Source organism: Amblyomma maculatum, chromosome 3 (assembly GCF_055883805.1).
Source record: "Amblyomma maculatum isolate TAMU_Amacu chromosome 3, ASM5588380v1, whole genome shotgun sequence".
NCBI classification, from domain to species: Eukaryota; Metazoa; Arthropoda; class Arachnida; order Ixodida; family Ixodidae; genus Amblyomma; species Amblyomma maculatum.
This window is the reverse complement of record NC_139346.1, coordinates 156,602,267-156,622,629: the sequence shown is the minus strand read 5'-3', so window position 1 is coordinate 156,622,629 and position 20,363 is coordinate 156,602,267. Positions and strand designations below refer to the sequence as shown.

The window sequence follows — 20,363 nt, the reverse complement described above, 5'->3', positions numbered from 1 at the left end:
AATTCAATTATCTCACACTTACTCTTTATCATACAGCAGTAGGCTACCATTTGATGTAAAAGACCACCCAACATAGATACGAAGCCCCACTTCATCAAGCCTTACGAACATGCTTGCATCGCTTAGGGTTAGCATATCTGAATCGGAATAGAAGGGTCCTGGAAGATTCAAATTGGGAAGCCTAAGCTGGCAGCTCCTGCCAAATCAGCCATGTCATGTGGCTGTGTGATTTTCACTGACTAGCCGCCGTGTCAGCTACCAGAATCATACCCATGATTTTTCGCTCGCAATACCAACCATGAATTTTCTGCAGGATGGGGCCTTTAGCGCTGTCATGTTAAAAATGCCACACACTCTTTCATTCTACATATGCGGTGTACCTTTTCAAGCAATGGAATCTTAAAGACTGGATGAAAAAGAAATCTTTCAAAAAGTATAAAACAGTGTGCATGTAAAAAAAAAAAATACCGCAAAAACCCGCAAACAACACAAATATTCTTTTTCCCTATTATATCAGGTCAGGTTTCTGTCTCGTATTATAAGCGGATCCAAACAAACTCCAGCCTAAATTCGCAGTTTCGGTCTCGTTATTATTCAGCGCTATCAGCTTCAGGTTTCCAGCAAGAAGAGGCACCATCCAGTGGCGGCTTCAGTCGACTGTTGCGGCAGTTTCGGTTTCCCCATGCTGACCCCGCGTCCCTCGCGACCACGGCATGACCACATTGCCCGCGACACACACACGACTGGAACAAGGTCAATCGCACCTCATACAATGTAGGGATGAAGAAAAGGTCTCTCTGAACATCGCACGGGTCTCTCACAGGCCTCTCCAGACATGCTGGCCAGGCCCTACAGCCGAATCGTGGACGCTTGACTAGCATTACCGGGGGTCATGCTTTTGAGAAATGCAGCATAACGAACCAAAAAGCTTCTACGGAAAGAGTTCTCTAGCAAGAGACTCTCGGCAAACTATACAATACACCGGGCAAAGATGATTATGAAAACACCAAACCCTAAAACATTTCTGGGGTGCACACGCAAGCATGGCGCATGCTAACCGGCACTTGTGCGCTGCCGTTCGGTGTCCGAGCTGGAAGCAACCTACTAGTTTACAACAACCGGAGGACCATGTAGCTTCTGTGATTGACACGATGAATGTGAGCAGCACTCTTCCTCACAGTGCACAAAGTTCTCTGATCAAGCGTTTCGGTGATAGAAGGGGAGCGAACCAACAATGGCACATGAAGGTGCGTGGCACTATTCAACGCCTGGTGCAGAGTGGCACCGGATGTGAAAAATGGAGCGCGTAAGCCTCAAGAAATGTGGTGCAAATAAATACTTTTGCTTATCTTTTTTAATTCGCATTAATAGGCGAATGCTTTTTTTTTTTTTTTTTTCTGGCTTTCGCTATCCTGAAATAACACCTCGAATTATATGCGAATGTTTAAAGGGTTTACAGTATTGAACAGCATAACAAACTGTTAACGTTAGAACATGGCCAGAATCTCACTTAATCTCACAGTTACTACAAATGTAAGCAAAGGCAGTGGTGTTGAAAGGACTGACTAGCATCTCTCTATTGCAGGAACAGTACATGTACACAGCAAACATGGCGAAAATCAGAAAAGCCGTGAGGCATTCTCTAGCAGCTTCTTTCTCAGGCACGTAATGTTTTCCTCTAACAAATTCCCACCACAGGTAGTGGCTGAACAATGCTAGGCTTGAAAAAAAGTCGGTCTACAAAATGAGGATAGACAGAGGGGTTACATGAACTTACCTTGAATAGGGGCACAGCATGCAAGGGCTGTTCTCCAAGGCACACAAGGTCACTTCCAATTCCTGCAGCGAGCACATGGCAACAAGGTCACTTTTCATTTCAAAAAGGGATTGCGCCATCTATGTCTCGACTACCACCATTCAGCGAGGTGCTGACATGACAGCTCTTACCGTTATCAATGATGCGCTGCTTGGTGATGTTGGTGAGGTCTCGGTCAACCTCAAAGACTCCCACACCAGGCGTGATTACAACACTCAGCTGACCGGTGCGATCAAAGCTTCGGTCCATGAAGTGCTTCTCAAAGACTGTGAAATGCAGAGAAGAGGGAACAAGGTTAACCTTGTGGTGGTTTTCTAAAAAAGGTAATAAAATTTGGGTGACACTAGAACTTCACCTTTAAGGATACGACGAGACAGCATGAATGACTGCCATCTATATGGCTCTCTTCACGGATCCCGGTTCACGCATATGCACTGTGCTGCTGGCTTAAATTTATGCCTCTATTATCTCACACATCCAACTAGCATACAGCTACTACATTAAGTGAAAGACCACTTCACATAGATAAAAAGCTCCACTCTAACCACATACACAACCACTGATATCCATCCGTTTCAGATGTTCTGAATGACTGATGGACATCTGTCGGCCGTACGATGGGCGTCTTTTGCTTGGTATTGAAAAGTTCTGGTGAGTTCGACTGCCATCTCAAAGGAGCACCTGAGCTGGCAGCTCGTGCTATGTTAAGTGGCCTTGCGACGTCACATAATTCGCTAACCAAGCGTCCGAGTATGTCACCTGCCAACTATCACTCGTCAGAAACATGCTCATGATTTTTCATTCACAACACCAATGCCGACAATGCCGAATTTTCTGGAGAATAGAGCCTTTAACAACACTTTCACATTAAAACAAAGAAAAATGATAAATTGTAAGGCTTAATGTGCCGGGCCACGAGGGATTTAACAAGCACTGGCATCGCACAGCACATGAGCACGAAGAAACACTGCAAAAGGCGGCATGCATACCTGGTGTGAAAAATAAATGTAACATGTTTCTAAGGACAGACTGCACTAATGTGCGATCATGTGGAGTGCACTGCCTTTGTGTGAGCACTCAATGCCCCATTATAACGTAACATTCCAAGGCAATGAACTTTTTATACTTCAGGTACTAGCTAGCACAAATAAATTTCAAAACTCTACTTAGTTTAATTTTGAACAGGCCATGCAATAACTCTCTGTAAGCACACTCTGCACCAAAACTATGATGCAATGCGATGACAGAGCTAAGCAGCCAGCTGGCTTCCTGTGTCACATGTTTGAAACTACATGTTGGCAGCCCTATGTGAACATACAGTACAAAAATTTTCCAAATTTGGCACACATTTTTCATAAATTACACCACATTTACTCAAGTCTAAACACCCCCTTTTTTCACAATCACGTTGAGCAAAGTCAGCGGCATGCTTAGGTAAAACAAAAATCTAAAATAAAGCCCTTCTTTTTTCAACTTAATCTCGATGATATGGGCGCAAGAGATAACAATTTGAGAAAAAGGTTGGCAAGAGAACATCTTCAGCAGACGTATTTATACCTCGGTTAAACTTCAAGCTGTAAGCAGCCTTCTTCAAACTCATTCTGACTTCCGTTACGGCTCTCAAATAACTGACATCAAACCAAGCAAAGCACGCCCGCGGTGCCTGTAAAACCTGCCGAGTGCTGTCGATGCGGGGTCCATGTGACAACACACCAGTAGAGATACTGGGATTGCTCTCGGCCGGTTTTTGGCATTTTATGCTGCCATCTATTATGCAGTGTCTCAACACAGCGACGCATGAAGCCGGAGATCCTGCCATGAATGCTGCGCCACCTAGGGGCTCTGAGAGGTCTGTTTTGATGACAGAGTGGAAAGGCGCACTTGGTGGCCTTGGATACATGCACTTCTTTGCAAAAAAAGACAGTGTTTAGATCTAATTGCAAACTTTTTTTTTTTTTTTTGCGAGAATAGCGGGGAGCTTAGACTCATGAAAATATGGTACTTTGCATGTCCTGGCTTAAATGATCACAACTCTTAATTATTAGCCAATTAACAACTTTACCCATTTTCTTATCAAATAGCTGCAAAATATGCACCACAAACCATTGAGAGACATGTTGAGGACCTGAAGAAAATTGCCCTGAGACGCAGTTGAGTTCACGGCTGTCGGCACTTTGACGTTGACCCTGTGGTGGTGCTCAAGGATCTGCTTTGGGTACTCATTGAAATATGTCTTCAGGAGTCGTAGCGTCTGTGTCCAGTCATCAATACGCTCATTCTGGACTGCCACTCTGTGCAACAAGACATGAAATGGTATACATAAGACTATGGCCAATACTAGTTGCTGCTTACAGGTCACGAATACTGGGAACACTCAAAAATTCGTAAAAACAAGTGACTCAGAATAGAACAAAAATTATTTTCAGAAACCAACTGTCTGCCTTGGCAGACACAATTTAATGTAAAGCTCTTATAATTTTACAACTACTTACCAAAAGCTCTCTAATTACCTTTTTAGTTATTGCGGTCCCATCGCAGTGCCAATAGGGAGTTTGAAACTGTAGACAAGACGATGTCACATCAGTTTTTGAAAGTATGAAAAACGATTTTCTAATGCCCTGCAGCGTGAGGCGTGAGGAATTCTGACGTTTTTTTGCCTGCACAGACTGGACGTCCACTCTCAGGGTGAACACGTGAACGGGTGGCCGCTCTCTTCAAAGTGCCATAGCGTCCAACCTAGCCATGCACTAAAGCAAAATGGCAGGCCACCATGCAACACACTGCCTCTATCTCTGTCCATTCCTGCACGACTCTGCTCCGATTTGCGGCTGCGTCTGACGCAGTGGCATGTTGAGAAGGGAGGCCACCCGCTCGAGCGTTGGCACTAACAGTGGATGACCATGTACAGTATTTGGCTTCACATCTTGAGGCAAAGAAAAGGACTGTCATTACTAACAGCATAACTGTTATTTTTCAGAGCGACAAACAAAATTAAGTGCATGACATGGTATGGTACAGCATGTTCGAATGTGGCGCTGTAGTCACTGCAACACATCAGCAGTGGACACAGCATCTAGACCTAGCTTCCTATGTGTCCAATGCACTCTGTTTCAATTTCATTGGGGAAAAAAGCACCAGAATTCCTAGCGTCGCAGGCCTACAGAAAATTAGTTTTTCGTCATTTAAAAAACTGATATGCCGTCACCTTGTCCATGGCTCCAAACTAGTATCTGGATTGCACTAATTAAAAAATTAGAGTTTCCGTTAAGTAGATGTATAAGTAGAAGACTTTTGAGTCCGCCAAGGCAGAAGACAGTTTTTCCTGAAAATATTTTTTTTCATATCTGTGCAACCTATATTTAGGGATTTATAAAGTGTTTGCTGAAGCATCCATTATAACCTATGGGTATAGGGATATGCTTAAGTAGAAATTGGATAGATTGTGTTGCCTGCCTCCTCCTTGAATGTCTCTCGTATATAAATTAATGCATACTGAATAACAATGGTGCAACAAAAGCAAACAAAATGGAAGTGGGGTTATTGGGCATGTGAGACCAGTAACTGTGAGAACACTGACGGCAGCATGAGTGAAGCGACTGCCACAGCAAATGGGTGCAAATATTGAAAAACATAAAAGACTAATGCAAAAAAGTGTAGTAAGAAAAACAAGTGTATCAGGAATGGATTTTTTTTTAAGCCAGTACATCTAGGCTAATACAGTCGAACCCGGATATATCGAACTTGAAGGGGATCGCGAAAAAGTTCGATATATCGATAATTCGATATACAGAAATCGGCTTGTGACGGCACTTACGATGCGAAAAAACGATACGGTATTTGTCGCGCAATCAACCCACTCGCATAATGAACCCACCCTCCACTTTTGCACCCGAGAATTTGAATTTAAAAAAATGCGTTAAGGCCACCTCGCTCACATGCAAGCGACTGAGCGATCTCAGCGACGAGAGGCAGCCACAGAGCGAAAATTTTCAAACTTGTTGGAATGCGTCCCTCTCGCCGCTCGAGCCACTGTGGCAGCTCAAAACAAGGTTTCTGTGTCGCCGCGGCGGCAGAAATCGAAATCGCGAGCATTTTCGCTTGCATGTCGATGGCGCGCGTCAGTCCTCAGTCCGTTTCGGTCGTCTCACCCACAGCTCATTGGCAGCGTGCCAAGATGCTGCGCAGCGATAACGTCAGGGCGCGTTTGTCTCATCCACAGCTCATTGGCAGCGTGCCAAGATGCTGCGCAGCGATAACGTCAGGGTGCGTTTATCTTTTGATAGCTCCTGCGGTGGTGGGGAGCGAACTTGGCAGAGTGCCCGTGATGGCTTGATTGCACAAGCCTGGCTCGATTTATCACGCCACGCTTGGGGCGGGCGTCATGATCGCAGCAGCTGACCACGTGCTTTCGCTGATACATACATGAAAGGATAAACGATAAAAAAAAATAAATAAAATAAACATCCCCGCAAAAAAAAAAAAAACCCTGCCGCTTTTTAACGTCTGCAGCCGCCATATCTTACGCTACGCAGCGCGTACAACACAACAATAAAAAAAAACGACTCTTGCAAAAAAAAAAAGAAAAAAAAGAGAGAGAGAGAGAGAGAGAGAGTTGCCGCTTCTTAACATCCGCAGGTGCCATAGCCACGTCCGCCGCCGCACGCAGAGGGTTCGAAACACACGCTGGACAAAGCGTCCGACGTCTGTCTGAAAACGGGCTGAGCTGGCTTGGCGCATGCGTTGCGTGTGCTGAAGGAGAGAGATAGCTCGGCAAAAGAATGGACACACCCACGCACATGGCTTGCAAACGTCATGTGTTGGCGCACGGAAAACAACTGCAGATGCGCGCGCCTTTGGGGAATGGGCGCGGCGCTGCCCAGACCAGCTGTCGCCGAACTCTCCCCTCTCATTCCTTCCGCGCGTGGCTTGAAAACGTCACGCGGCAAACGACCAAGGGTGATGCGATCGTCTTTGGGGAAGGCACACTTTCCAGTGCCTGGTGTGGAGTTCGATATATCGAACGACTGGTGAAATTGAGTTCGATATATGACGCGGCTTTCCTATACTTTTACATGGGATTTTCAAGGGGATATTTCGTGAGTTCGATATAACCGGGTTCGACTGTAGTAAAGGCGTTATCAGTGGCTGAAGCGCAAGCATTATGGTAAAACCAACAAATGTTGCGCAACGATAAATGTTATATGCAATGTTCCTTAAAGCTATTGCGATCCTTTTGAAATGCTGAAAAAAAAAAAAAAAGGAGGACTGCTGAGTTACCTGTAAAAGTCCTCGTAGAACCGCCCTTTGTAGTCCACTTGCACACAGTGGGCCATATGGTCAGGAAACTGGTCCTTACTCTTAGCTTCATAGAAGACGCGTGAGAAGAGCACAATGTTGACATCATGGTTGCACTTCATGTCCTGGGAAGCACACAGAGAGAACCAAAACTGTGTTATGGATGCTACAGAAGAAGTGAAAATGAATAATAGTGTTGTCATTTATGAGATAATGGGACTGTGCTAAAATAAATCAGCCTCAAATATTTCACTATCAAATGCTGCAACTTAACCCTTTGACTGTTTTTGCCGTACGAGTACTGCGGCCGCATTCCGACCCGCAGCGTTTTTGCCGTTCGGGTTTGTTTGTTTGAAATCGGCAATAAAAAAAATTGACACTGGGCCGAATTTTTTTTAAAGGCAGGTCGGTATTCTTCACTTCAAGTCTGTCGCATTAAGTTTAGTGCATTCTCTGTGAAGATGGAACAATCTTGTGTGGCAATATCAGTAAAGTCTTTCAAACTAGACACCATGTTTTTCGTTACGGTATCAAACTAAGAAATAAGTTGAGTAAGTCTGCCATTCTCTTTCATTAGCTAGTCCATGCAGACAGGCTTTGAATGCCAAGCCATAACAATAAGTGCTCCTTGAAACATACAGCAGTTTACTTACAAAATATACCTGCTCTTAAGGCAAGACTAGAAAAAAAAAAACCGTCGGCCTTTTGTTTTAAGAAACCTATGCGTCACCAACATAATTAAGTAATGAAGTGTACTAAAAGGTGAAAATCACTTCACAACCTGCTCACTCTACCACAGCGGCCAATGGTTTCACTGCAACCATATTTTGAGAAAACGCTATCTTTCAGGAGACTTTAGTACAACTTGTGCATGAAATGAATGCTGGCGTGTGACTGTAGCATGTCTTGATGAAGCCTGAAAGCTGTGAAATCCAAGTGTGACAAATAGAATACTGCAGCTGATTTCCAACCAACTTGCCTTCCATTTTGCAATGAGGTCACACAAGAACCCATTGACAGCCTTCTCGAAGTACAGGTCACCATTGGTGTCAAAGTCCCACATTTCAGAACTCATCTGGATGAAGAGGTACACCATGCTGCTGGCTGAGCGATAGACAATCTTGGTGTCTGCGGTGATAACTCCAGAGGCCACCTGTTCTCCATGAGCCCACATTTCATAGACCTGTAGCCTGTGTGAGAGAAGAACCGTAAAAGAGGTTTATGGGGTTTAACATCTCAAAGCGGCTACTCAGGCAATGAAAGGAGCCAAAAAAAGAGCAAGACACCATTAGCATGCTTTTCGTGTGTGCCTCCTTTCAGTTCCATCAGAGGTGTATAGCATTAGCATATTACTAGTTTAACACTCAGACTTCCAGCAAAACCAGATCATCTGTTTGCCGCTACACTTACAGTACGCTACATACATGCCATGGTACTTGTGGTTTCTAGAATAAATGCCGACCATCCAGAAGTTATGCCTTCTGGTTTAAAAAGTGCCGAGTGACCGCATCAGCTTCGCCACCACCAGGTTTATTCTTTATTTTGGAGGCAGAGTGAGTGGGGAACTCACCGTAGTTTGTGTTTAATATTAATGATGTATCAATTTATGCTCGCTGCCATCAAAGTGTAAACAATATTTTTACCATTATGTACAGTCTTGGTTAAAAGTCGTAAAGCCAAAAGATTTCTGGTTTAGTTTGGTTTGTGGGGTTTAACGTCCTAAAACAACTCGGGCTATAAGAGACGCCGTAGTGGAGGACTCCGTAAATTTCGACCACCTGGGGTTCTTTAACGTGCACTGACATCGCACAGCACACGGGCGCCTTGCTTTTCGCCTTCATCGGAAAGCGGCCGCCAAGGCCGGGATTCGATCCCGAATCCTTGCGAACAGTAGCGCCATAACCACTGTGCCACCCCGGCGGGGCCAAAAAGATTTTCATCTCAGTCGCAATATAAAGACGCCGTCGCACCGTTAAAAACTAAAGGGCCTTGAAGTATTGTGAGAGTTTTTTGCTGTGACAAGAAGCCATTTCCCGAAATTTTAAAGGCCCTTCGACCTTTAATAATGCCATCACGGCTGCATTTTGCAGCTGAGATGAAAATGTTTTGGCTTCAAGACTTTTGACCAAGACTGTACATGGTAAAAGGATTCTGTTGGGTGCTCAATACAGATGCAGTACCTACGGTCAGGAATTTAAAATTCGATCTCTTTGAAACTTTTGAGTTGTGTGCCTTTAAACCTTTAATAAGGTTGAACACAGTCAGATTTTGCTTGTTGAAGAAAAGACTCCTCTCAAAGGCCCTGGTGGGCAAAGAGGTTCACACCTGTAAAGTACAGAGCAGTATTTACAGCTACAGCCACGAATGTGACAGACATCTTTTACTTTTAAGGTGAAAGCCTTTAATGGCTCATACTGTCGGTGTTCGGTCACACTATAGCTGTCAATCATCCTGACAGCCACGCCGGGCATGTGAGAAATGCATTTTAGTTGTCCTCGTCTAGCGTCATGCCAGCGCAGTTACCATGGAGACCGCCCCCGCTAGTTAGTGGTAGTGACAGGGATGATGATAATGACAGAGATGACTATGACTATGATGTCATCACGTGGTGACATCATGACCGGATGTGACATCATCATAATGTTACGTCGGGCCATGTCTATAATCGGAACTGATGTCATGATGCCGTCATATCCGCTCTTGACGTCACGACTGGTCATGGGTCATGACGTCACCAGGTGATTCACGCATATAAAAAGCTGACCTCGCCAGGCGTCCGATCCAGGTGTCCGTGCGGCGGCTTTCATTTGGCGCTTCCTCGAACGCCGCACCACACATGGCAATAAAGGCCTTCGCCTCATCATACTTAATGGTCCAAAGTGCTCCCTGGAATTTTTTCCACACCTTCATAACAAGTGTAACCTGCTCAGTACTCCCAAAGTCTGAATTTACTTGCGTGACAATGATAAGCAGGATTTTAGTTAGTATGTAGCAGCTGTAAACCCAATTTTTAATGAAGCAGCAGTCCCATGGAATATAATGTGCCAGACACAGAATTAACTTACATGCTTGAATGAATCTTGACAAACTTTTTGGTATACACACACGTGTTGATCTGAAAAGAGCACAAGAGAGTACAGTGAAAATAATATCTTGCATAACTAGGAAAAGTCAAAAGAAACAAACAGAAAAAACATTTTTTTCTCATTGCTCATGTATTCTTTCTCCTGTGAACAAGCTGTGAAGCACAAAGACAGTGGGCGTGTGAGGAAATGGCCTTCTTATCTCATAAGCCACATTTTACAGAGCCATATTTTGGGTGTGCAACGACAAATACTATCACTTGTCCTTAGCATTACAAAAAAATGTTCCTGTACTGAACAGTGAATTCCAATTGCAGTTAAAAGGAAAGAAAAACGAGTGTACCTAACACAAATAAAATGAAAAATACTTACACGTGAGTGATGGTACACACTCACCATTGCTTGCTTCCATCGCCACATGTCACTGCGGGCCAGGTAATGGTCCTTGAAAACAAGCTCAACTGAGTCAAGTGCCACATCCTGCAAAGGAGAGAACAAGGTCACTTCATCAAGCTCAAAAAAGAAAAGAGAAGGAATTACTGTTGTCTTATCAACGGGAGCACAAATAAACTCTCATAAATTCTTTCTTTCTAAGGTCTCTATTACAAATGTTTCACCTAAAGAAGTAAGTCCACTGCAAGGTCAAAATAGCGCACCCTATCCCTTGCCTCCCTAACCTTTTTCTAATGTTCAAGCAGGCCATAACACACTTGTGACTGAACAAAAGAAACACAGCCACAGTACATTACCTCATAATTTGAACACATGAACTCAAGTTCTACATTAGCTATTCAAATGCATACATTACGATGGGATCCAAATAAAAAGAAATAGAAGTGGCCAGCCCAATTCTGATAAAGATCCAGAAGAGGCAGAGCCAGTACATAACCATACTTCATATAATCTCTATTCATGTGCATAGCCAGGACAAGAACGCCTAGCCCTCACCCATCGAATAACCCCAAACTCTTTCCCATGCGTGAGGCCTTCTGAAAAGAAAAGCAAAAAAAAAAAAAAGGAAGCGGAGGGAGCCTGGAACTGGCAAGAGCAAGAAAGTTCAGAGAAAACCTCCACCAGCCTCCTGTTAGTACTCTCGTATGACATGCAATCCCAGCAAGTTGCTTTCCTCACTCCCTTCCCTAAGAACCTTTGCTCCATTTGCTCCAAGCCTGTCACCAGTGTTGCAAGCGCAAGGCAGCTGCAGAGTAGTCAGAGTGTTTTTACGTTCCCATTTGCTCAGACAAACGGTTCAAAAAAAAAAAAAAAAGAATACGTAACATAGAAATGCAAGGAGTATCTGTGCTGCACGATGTCACTGCATGTTAAAGATCCCCTGTCGGTCAAAACTACCCCGTAGCCCTCTTATACAGCTCTTCTTCTTTCACTCCCACTTCCTTAATTCCCTTCCCTCATGGTGTCTTTCAGGTGTTCCCCAAGGCAGATATTGCACCTTTCGTTCGTTCCTTCCTTTACCATGCCTTCACTGCCTTTACCATGTTACTTGTACAGCATATCCTATCCCTAGATGGGTACAGTTGTGGCCAAAATAATATGAAATATGCTTCAGTGTTTTATGTTCCGTATAGACGCTACGAAGATTTTTTAGGCTTAAGCACAAGAACAAAAGAAGAATTTGCTTGCATATGTATAAAGTGCCTCTTAATTTCGGCAAGGTGTGACATGAATGGAGTTTGATCGCCTAAGTGTATTCTGTAATATTATAGCCTAAACGTAATGTACATACTAGCAGGTACCTTTTATGGTCCAGCCACACCTAGAGACCTTGTCACCTAAGATGCCACCATTCAGCCTGCTGCACATGCCAGAGAGAACGAACTCTTTCTCAGGAAAAAGGGAATCGTTGCAAGAAAGAAGATTCTTTTCTCTGTAGTGCGCCGGTCTCTCTCTTAAATTACCTGCTCCTTGCCCAATGAAAATTCTGTAGGTTATCAAACACACGATGCTCTACGCCTGGGTCAGAAGGTTGGGATTTTTGTTAGTTGCAAAGGCTCTTCTCAATACCACTGAACATTTCAGAGCCAGTTTGAAGCTTACTTCCGCCTATCTTGTTCTCTTCGGTTTTTCCTGTATGGCATTTTGGTAACAGGCAAGCAATTCCATGTTCGAAAATTTCAGAAGGTGAATTATTCTACAAACCCTTGGATCCACCCGGTTGACAATGACATCAGCATATAGCCTGAGCTGGAAAGCACTGGCAAGGCTTTGTTCCACACTTATGGAATCTGTTGAAAGAAGAGCACGAGAACATTTTAACACCTCACAACTAGCGCAACCAATGTCATCCTGGCTGGTTTTATTATGAACAGAAAACTTCATTTTATTTAAATTGACTTTAACCACAACAGACAAGTAAAAGTTATATTTTCTGTACAGCACACCAATACTTCAAAACGGTTACTTGCGATGCATGCTTCTAGCAGTCTTGTACATGCTATGGAAAGTAAGTCTTTGATAGCTATTACAAGGGTCGTTTGATAAGTGTGGTAAAAAGCAATTAAAGATAGCAAGTTTTCTTAAAGCAATATTTTATTTTTCAACACAGTTCTCTCAGCTCCACATGCTTCTTCCAGCGGTGCTCTAATTCTTTCATTTCCTCAGAAAAAAAAAAAGGATGGCTCGAGGCCCTTGAAGTAGTCATTCACCACTGAAATGACCTCTTCATCTGAAAAAAATTTCTTTCTACCCAGCCAATTCTTCAGGTTTTGGAAGAGGAAAGAGTCGCATGGGGTCAAATCTGGAAAATAGGGTGGATGAGGTACGACCCAACTCGTGCAATTTGGACATTGCAACAAGCAATCTGTCAGGGAGGGGCATTGTCTCGGTGAGGTCTTTTCCGTGCTAACAAAGGTGGTTTAGTGCGCAATTCTTTTTTCAGTTGCTCCAGGAGTGTTGAATAGTATTGTCCTGTTATCGTTTTGCTGTTCTGTAAGTAGTCAACAAAGATTATTCCTCTTGAATCCCGAAAGACAGTTGCATCACCTTTCCCACAGAACAAACAGTCTTTGCCTTTTTTGGGGCCCCTTTGTCAGGCCCAGTCCATTGCTTTGACTGCTGTTTGGACTCTGGAGTGCAATGATGCACCCAAGTTTTGTCAACTGTCACAAATCGACGCCAAAATTCCTGAAGATTGTGATTGAGCGTAGATAAACATTGCTTCGAGATGTTGGTCCTCATGCACATTTGGTCGATCGTCAACAGTCGCGGCACCCAAGGTGCATAGACCTTCTTCATCTGCATTTCTCATGAATATTGTGAACTCTCTCTACTGAGATGCCTACAACTTCAGCTATCTCCTGTACCCTCACTCAGCAGTCTTCCATCACGATTCCATGAATTTTTGATACTATTCCTGGCGTGATGACTTCTACTGGACGCCCAGGACGTGCTTCATCTTGTATCGAAGTTCGGCCACGATTAAATTAATTTATCCAGTAGTAAATGGTCTTCAGCGATGGTGCAGAGTCTCCATGAACTTCGCTCAACTTGGCTTTAATTTGTGCAGCCGTCCACTGTTTAAAGTAAAAATGTTTTATCGCTGCTCGAAAGTCACCTTTTTGCATTTTCGTGGGAATCACCACATAGCTCAGTGCCAATGGCTCTCAAATGCTTACTGCCAGTACAAGCCTAGACATATTCTGACGCCATATGAAGCGTGCTTCTTGTACGTCACCTAGAAGAAAACAGAATCGCAGTGCCATCTCTTGTATTTTTACTGTACTTATCAAAAGACCCTCGCACAACAATTTCAGTGACCCTCACAGATATCCAAGTGCTTATATTGCCTGGTCTTGCAATAAAAATTCAGTTGTAAGTTAGCGCCCGTCCTGTGTGTCTCGCTGTGTCCTTGTCTTTTTAGCGCTATGCACCAATCGAACCATCACCAACTCGCCCACGCTTCCACTCTTGCAAATCCAAAAATGTTTTAGCACATTAAATGCAACGTCAAACTTTTTCTGGAAATTTTCTAACCGCTCATACATTTTACAAGACACGATATGTTTGTGTGCAGAGTCTTCAAGGCAGCGACTTTTGTGATTAAGGGCTAAATTTTAGAAGCGTGCCCTCTTTCGGTCAATTTTTGAATATGCCCGACATAACGAGCACTTACTGAGGTGTATTTAGGAAGTCACCAAAGGAGGGCGTGTCACTCCTCACTGAGATAAGGACCCTTCTAAAATTTGGCCCCAAGTAAAACGCGCTGGATGGAAAAGCACGATGAAGCTCTTTTATTTGTGAACCTTTCTGAATTGGCGATTACGGCACTAGAGGATAATTTTACACGGCAATGAAGAAAGTCCAGTTCAGGTAAATAGTCTAGCGTTGGCGATTTCATGACCAGAATTCCTTGTGAGCCTGCATGTGGCGGCGTATGTGTTAGTGGTAATTGTGCCTCAGTCAAACTGAAGACCAGGAATATCGACATGATCGCAACCATTTACGACATAGATATGATAGAGCAGGTGATCAAAAATGGCCAAAGCATGAGGGTGCTTCATTCCCAAAAATATTCGGACATGAACAAGTACTGGCAAAAACCCACGAACCACTGATAGCAGGATCGTGGGAATGTTGCAGAAGAAAATGCTGAGGAATACTCCTGCAGAACATTGTTCATTCCACTCATATTATACAAGTTATTAGCCCAGTTACACCACCGGTTCAAAGGTACAGGACAATCATAGAGGACTTTTTTTATAAATGTGCCATCCACAATGCCACTAATGCAAAATGATCAAGAGAAAGGAGCAAGAAGCTTCCTGCCTGACTTTTTGCAGGACGTTGAGGCGAGGGTGGCTTTGGGAGAACTCTGGCTATGGTGGACAAGTGGCTGAGCAAAGCAACAAGCCAGCACCCCAGCACCGGAGCCTCTCTGATTGCAACCATGGGTTCTATCCAAATGTGCACTAACTGCTGAAGATTCTGGTCACCCTTCCAGTTACTACTGCCAGCGTAGGAAGAACCAGTTGCACTCTACAATGTTGGAGGCATGCATGGTAGTGCTAGTGCTCCTATATGCCCACACAGACATTGACATCAACGTAACCGAAATCAGTGAACACTTCGCTAAACTTCCCCAATGAGTGAAGTCTGTCCTTTAGATAGCAAAGCAGCAAAAATCAATACAAGCAAAAACATAAAAAGCTCGGTTCCTTCAAGTCCATACAAGTGTAATTATAAAAGTGCACGACTTTTCATCAAATCTACAGCTCTTAAAATTGCAGAAAGTTTCCCCATTTATTGTTAATGGTTGGCAAAATGATCAGCATTATCTAGCTAATACAAAAATTATGAGAAATCAATAACTACTTTGACCGAACCTGCTCACAGAAAGCCTAGTCCAAGAGGTGTTTCCCAACAAACACACTTAGATATTGGCTAGTTCAATTTGCCGCACCATCTGTAGGTTTTGTTTGTCCTTTCCATTCCTTTTTGGCTATCTGCTCTTACTTTCTTTTTTGAACAGTACCCTTCCATGATTTTGAATGCAGAATAATCGCCACTACCTAGATTACACATTTTCATATTTATTTCTGCATTCTTCTTCTATTATTGCTCGCATGGTTTTGTAGCGACTGCAGCATGGCGCACTGTAGCATCGCCCAGACTTATCACGATTTCTACATCATATTTGTGTTCTTGCTTGGATCGTCTGTCTTTCTATGCATAAAATTTACTGTGACTGCATAACACTGGTTATTTACTTTGTTTGAGGCATTATATAAAGTGACACTTGCTAGATATGTAGATTTACTAGGAATCTATATATATATTTAAATATCTTGTTGCGGGGTCTTGTGTATTACATGCATGCACTTTGTTTCCAGCGATGCTTTCTTGTTCTTTACCAAGCAGTATCTATGCATTTGTAATAACCTACTGCATCGTTGCATTTCTTATATATATTTTGCGGAACTCTTGCTTTATATATGTGCTCTCTATTGCGACAATAATTTTGGTGCAATTACAATACAAGACTGGAGATAGATGCTCTAATGCATTCAAACAAAGGACAGTGTAACTGAGATTTTTTTCTTTGGCCGGTCCATGCGAACGGAAACATAAACAATGTTATTAAATGACAGATTTATTAAAATATTTGCCCTTAACTTGTTCATTTCATGGTCTTTGCGTCTTTTATATCAGCAGCATGCACTGCTTTATCAGTTTCAAAATGATATATTTCTTAACTTCGAGTGATATTTTATTTATGAAATGGACGGAAACATGCAAGCATTAATATCAGTTATTTCTGCCAGGAATCTGTGGGAGAGATGAATATATTCTTTTATGAAAAAATACATATATTACTTGTCTTGATGTAACATAGCATTCAAGAATTGCTTTGCAGCATCTTATGCACAATGGCATTGGCAATGGCAGTGCAGTTGTTATTCATGCATTTTATCCCTCGACAACCTCTGTAAGGAGGAAACCGCACTGCAACATGAGCCCCCTCAAACAAAATTTCTGGCTACAGCACTGTGACACACCAACATACCTTGTATGTATATACCTTTCTCACAGAATTCATTCATCACTTAAATATGCACCTATGGCAAGAAGCCTTAGCTGAATTTAAGAAGGCTGAAAGTATACTGATCACTTTCTTGTAATCACTGCATCAAAATGCACATGTATAATGAAACTAACAGCCAGTCACAACCCGCCAAGTCACTACATCAGCTTCAACAACACTTAGTGTCAATAAATGCACAATTTTTGTAAAACTGAAAAGTTTATTTCGTAAAACAGTGTGAAACAAACAAGATGAATCGAGAACGAGTGTTGTCCTTCGAGATGAGACAGTGCTAGTCCTCGTGTTCTCGCTTCGTCCAGTATGTTTCACACTATTTCTATGAGATGGATTACCAGGTCACCTAAGCTTCTGTTTTAGCCGAAAAAATTACACCAGTGCCATTGAAGTATAACTGAACTTTGCATGCTTGTGCTGCACTATTATAAAAAGAACAAAGTGATAATACCTGTTTTTTTTTTTTTTTAACTACATCAAGATGAGAAAAAACACCTCAAAGAATAAATTCTCTGGTACCCAGAGCAGGTGATAGCACAGAGTTCAAGCAAGTGGTGCCATTCAGGCAGCAGTTATGAAATGTCCATCATCGACCATCTGTCTTGCAATGAAAAGAACTGAGGCCATGTGCCAAGCATTCCTGTAAATTAAAACTCGCACATATATTCTCCACAGCTACGTATGTCGGTGTTCTTCCTAATAGCAGGAATTGTTGAAACAGTTGACAAACCACTCAGAGAGAATTCACAGCAGTATAAACAACTGCAATCATCTAACTAACAAAAGGTGATGTGCTCAGATTTAATTATATGGGCCTTCACATAATTGTTGCACTAAGCATGCAGTGTGCTTGTGAAAGACAAAAAAGAAAGAGAATCAAGACAATGTAGCAACGAACCTTTCTGAAAGTCTTCTTTTATTGTCGTCACTTGAACCAGCAAGCGGCTGCAAGAGCAATTGCAGGAAGATGCATTAATGCATTTTCCAAACAATAACATATATGTACTTTCTGTAGCTGCAATATTCATACTTTGTTGAGTTGGTAGCACTCTTTTGTGTATTTGTTTGACAGTGCAGTTAATAAAGGGGGGGGGGGGGGGATAACAGATTCTACTGTTACCGCAGGTAAGTGCATTGCATGAAGCATACAAAAAAAAAATGAGGGGGGGGGGGGGGGGGTGGAGGGACATTAACAGGTATGACAGGAACACAAGAGCACGAACCAACACTAAAAAAATATATAAAAGAAAGCATAGACAGGTGTAGCAAAGCGATATTTTGCAGAGCAAACACACAAACGGGTAGGTACACACAGTGGGCGAAAAATCCGTAATGTAAACACAGCGACCTACTCCAACATTACCACCGAGAAAAGAGAAAACAACGTCAAAAAAAAAACAAGTTTCTCTTTCGAACTGAACAAAATATAAATAAATAAATAAATAAATAAATAAATAAATAAATAAATAAATAAATAAAATAGCCCAATTGCTCGTGCGTGGAACATTATTTCATAATGTAATATCACAAGCTCACCTGTAAGAATCGTCAGGGAGATACACTTCAACTATGTCCCCGATTTGCAGTCCCGGGAAGTCCTTGGCGCCAATAATCAGGCTGTCATCTGTTCGCATAACGTAAGGGGAGGCATGCTAGTTGTCGATAAGACACCAAATAATCAAAATGCCGCAGACATCACTCACCAGAAAATGTCTTCTGGTGACAGATAAGTTTCATTTGCTTCATTGTTGCGTTTACACCGAAAAACACGTTTGAAAGTGACAACTGTTTACGTGCACTCACGCATTTCGCTGCGAGCACATAAATAAACGTCGCTTAAAAGTACCACGAAGTTCGCACTGAAGCCCGTATGACCGCACGCGGCAAGGACCTGAAACTTGACCGCTTTAACATTTCAGTGACTTAAAGCAGCTAGCTGCAGTGAGCAGAAAGACACATTTCGATGACACCACCTGAATAACAGTTAAACAGTTAAGTCACCTCCGAGGAAGAAACGTAGAAATGCATTCAAATCTACACCGCATCACAAACACGCCACCACACGAAACCGACTGTCGCTCCCTGGGGTGCTCCTGGGTCCCCAAAATCCCTAGACACTAATCTGTCCCTAGCTAGGCAAAAAATACTCGATGTTTACAATCGCCAGTTGGAGAGTTCGTTTTGGATGTGCGGAGTGTGGAAGTGGACATAAAAATGATCATTTTACAGAGCTGCTCGTTGCATTGACGGTATGTTTTTTGCAATATGCCTCTTCTTTTGATTTTTTTTTTGCTCACGGTAATGTCGCAGTACGTTGTGCTGCACTGGAGAACGCACAAACTGCGTGCCGGCTGATCAAGTTGCCGCCAACTGTGAACCCAATCGTGTGTCTAGGCGAGGACGCATGTGGCTGAACCGAGTGTTGCGATCGTACCGTTATCAACTCGCTGCAGGTTGTGTATCTCCATGCTTGTGAGCTGTACACTTCTAACTGCTGCACTCTGACGCTGGCATGAGAAAAATATTGCTTAACTACGAGGTTTCATGTCGCTTGCGCCTTCGTAAACATGCCGGCGTATATTCGACGACGTTAAATAAAATATCCGTTCTCTTATAAAAAGCATCTACTTCATGTTCGTCAAAAATATATATAGTCACCTGGGTATGATAAGCTCTCTCTGGAGTGTGTGTCCGAGAATGGACGTGATTTTATCTGTAGGATATGGATCTTGAATATGCATTTCGACGCGGTTGTGCCAGGTACAACTGATATTTTGTTCAGCAAGAGCAAGCTCAAATGCGCTGTTTCCAAACCCGCAGGTCATCACACAACAACCATGTCGTCCAAGAGAGTACAGTTTGATGAACTGGAGGAGGAGATGCTTGGAAAGGATGCGGTGGACGAAGGTGTGAAGAAAAAGTTCAAAAATTCCTTGGACAGCGACGAAGAGGATGATGAAGTCGAAGACAAAAAGTACAACTTGCTTAATCCAGATGACGTTGAAGGTAAGTTTCACAGGCAGCACTACTGGTATGGAAACCCGCCTTTTAAGTGACCACTCGTGAACGTGTCAAAAGCGCTGTCCATCATCTGTCTTTACACGAGCATGAGACTGAAGCATTCGTAAGCGTGCGGATGTACTTGCTATGCATGCTATCTTCTTTGCTGTCATATAGGTTAGTCTTGGGCAAAAAACAATTGCTACGTGATATACAGAAAGGTTTTACTAGAAGAAGGTTAGTAATAACACTCGAGGGTAGCAATGCACCACATGTTTGAAGTTTGAGTTTATTTTCATTTCAAGAAGAAATGAAGGACCCGAGACAAAAAGTTAACGTTAATTCACTTGACGGCTCTTGGGCCCCATTACATGGCAAAAGAACTGCGTGGTGTTAGTGATAACAGTCTCGGTGCATCTAAAATTCAGAGGTGATTTTACACAAGTTACAAACATCATTACTTAATCTACATAATTCAGTCTGGAAAAACTCAATGTAACTGCACAACATGAAAAATCAACAGGATCAGTGAATACCATCAAAATGAGTGCAGCATGAAATCCAGAAAATGTAAAAGAATGAAAGAAAACAGCACAGCATATTTACAAAAATAAAT

General features: G+C 42.8%; 2 protein-coding genes across 2 annotated transcripts in view; one reads left to right on the top strand and one right to left on the bottom strand.

Moving 5' to 3' along the window:
- Iml1 (GATOR complex protein Iml1) overlaps nucleotides 1–18,800 on the bottom strand; it is a 49,465-nt gene extending 30,665 nt beyond the window's left edge. Inside the window, exons 1-11 of the mRNA XM_084598323.1 lie at nucleotides 18,451–18,800; nucleotides 18,284–18,371; nucleotides 17,646–17,692; nucleotides 12,352–12,437; nucleotides 10,591–10,674; nucleotides 10,177–10,226; nucleotides 8,091–8,301; nucleotides 7,094–7,236; nucleotides 3,920–4,107; nucleotides 1,948–2,082; nucleotides 1,778–1,839 (exon numbers count right to left, since the gene is read on the bottom strand). Of these exons, the coding sequence (XP_084454449.1) occupies nucleotides 1,778–1,839; nucleotides 1,948–2,082; nucleotides 3,920–4,107; nucleotides 7,094–7,236; nucleotides 8,091–8,301; nucleotides 10,177–10,226; nucleotides 10,591–10,674; nucleotides 12,352–12,437; nucleotides 17,646–17,692; nucleotides 18,284–18,371; nucleotides 18,451–18,493 (1,137 nt within the window). The 5' untranslated portion in view covers nucleotides 18,494–18,800. The remainder of the gene's footprint in view (nucleotides 1–1,777; nucleotides 1,840–1,947; nucleotides 2,083–3,919; nucleotides 4,108–7,093; nucleotides 7,237–8,090; nucleotides 8,302–10,176; nucleotides 10,227–10,590; nucleotides 10,675–12,351; nucleotides 12,438–17,645; nucleotides 17,693–18,283; nucleotides 18,372–18,450) is intronic.
- A 69-nt stretch (nucleotides 18,801–18,869) lies between these two features.
- The window catches only part of holn1 (CD2 antigen cytoplasmic tail-binding protein 2 homolog holn1), a 12,415-nt gene continuing 10,921 nt past the window's right edge, over nucleotides 18,870–20,363 (top strand). The window contains exons 1-2 of the mRNA XM_084598324.1: nucleotides 18,870–18,996; nucleotides 19,568–19,753. Coding sequence (XP_084454450.1) covers nucleotides 19,585–19,753 — 169 coding nt within the window. The 5' untranslated portion in view covers nucleotides 18,870–18,996; nucleotides 19,568–19,584. The remainder of the gene's footprint in view (nucleotides 18,997–19,567; nucleotides 19,754–20,363) is intronic.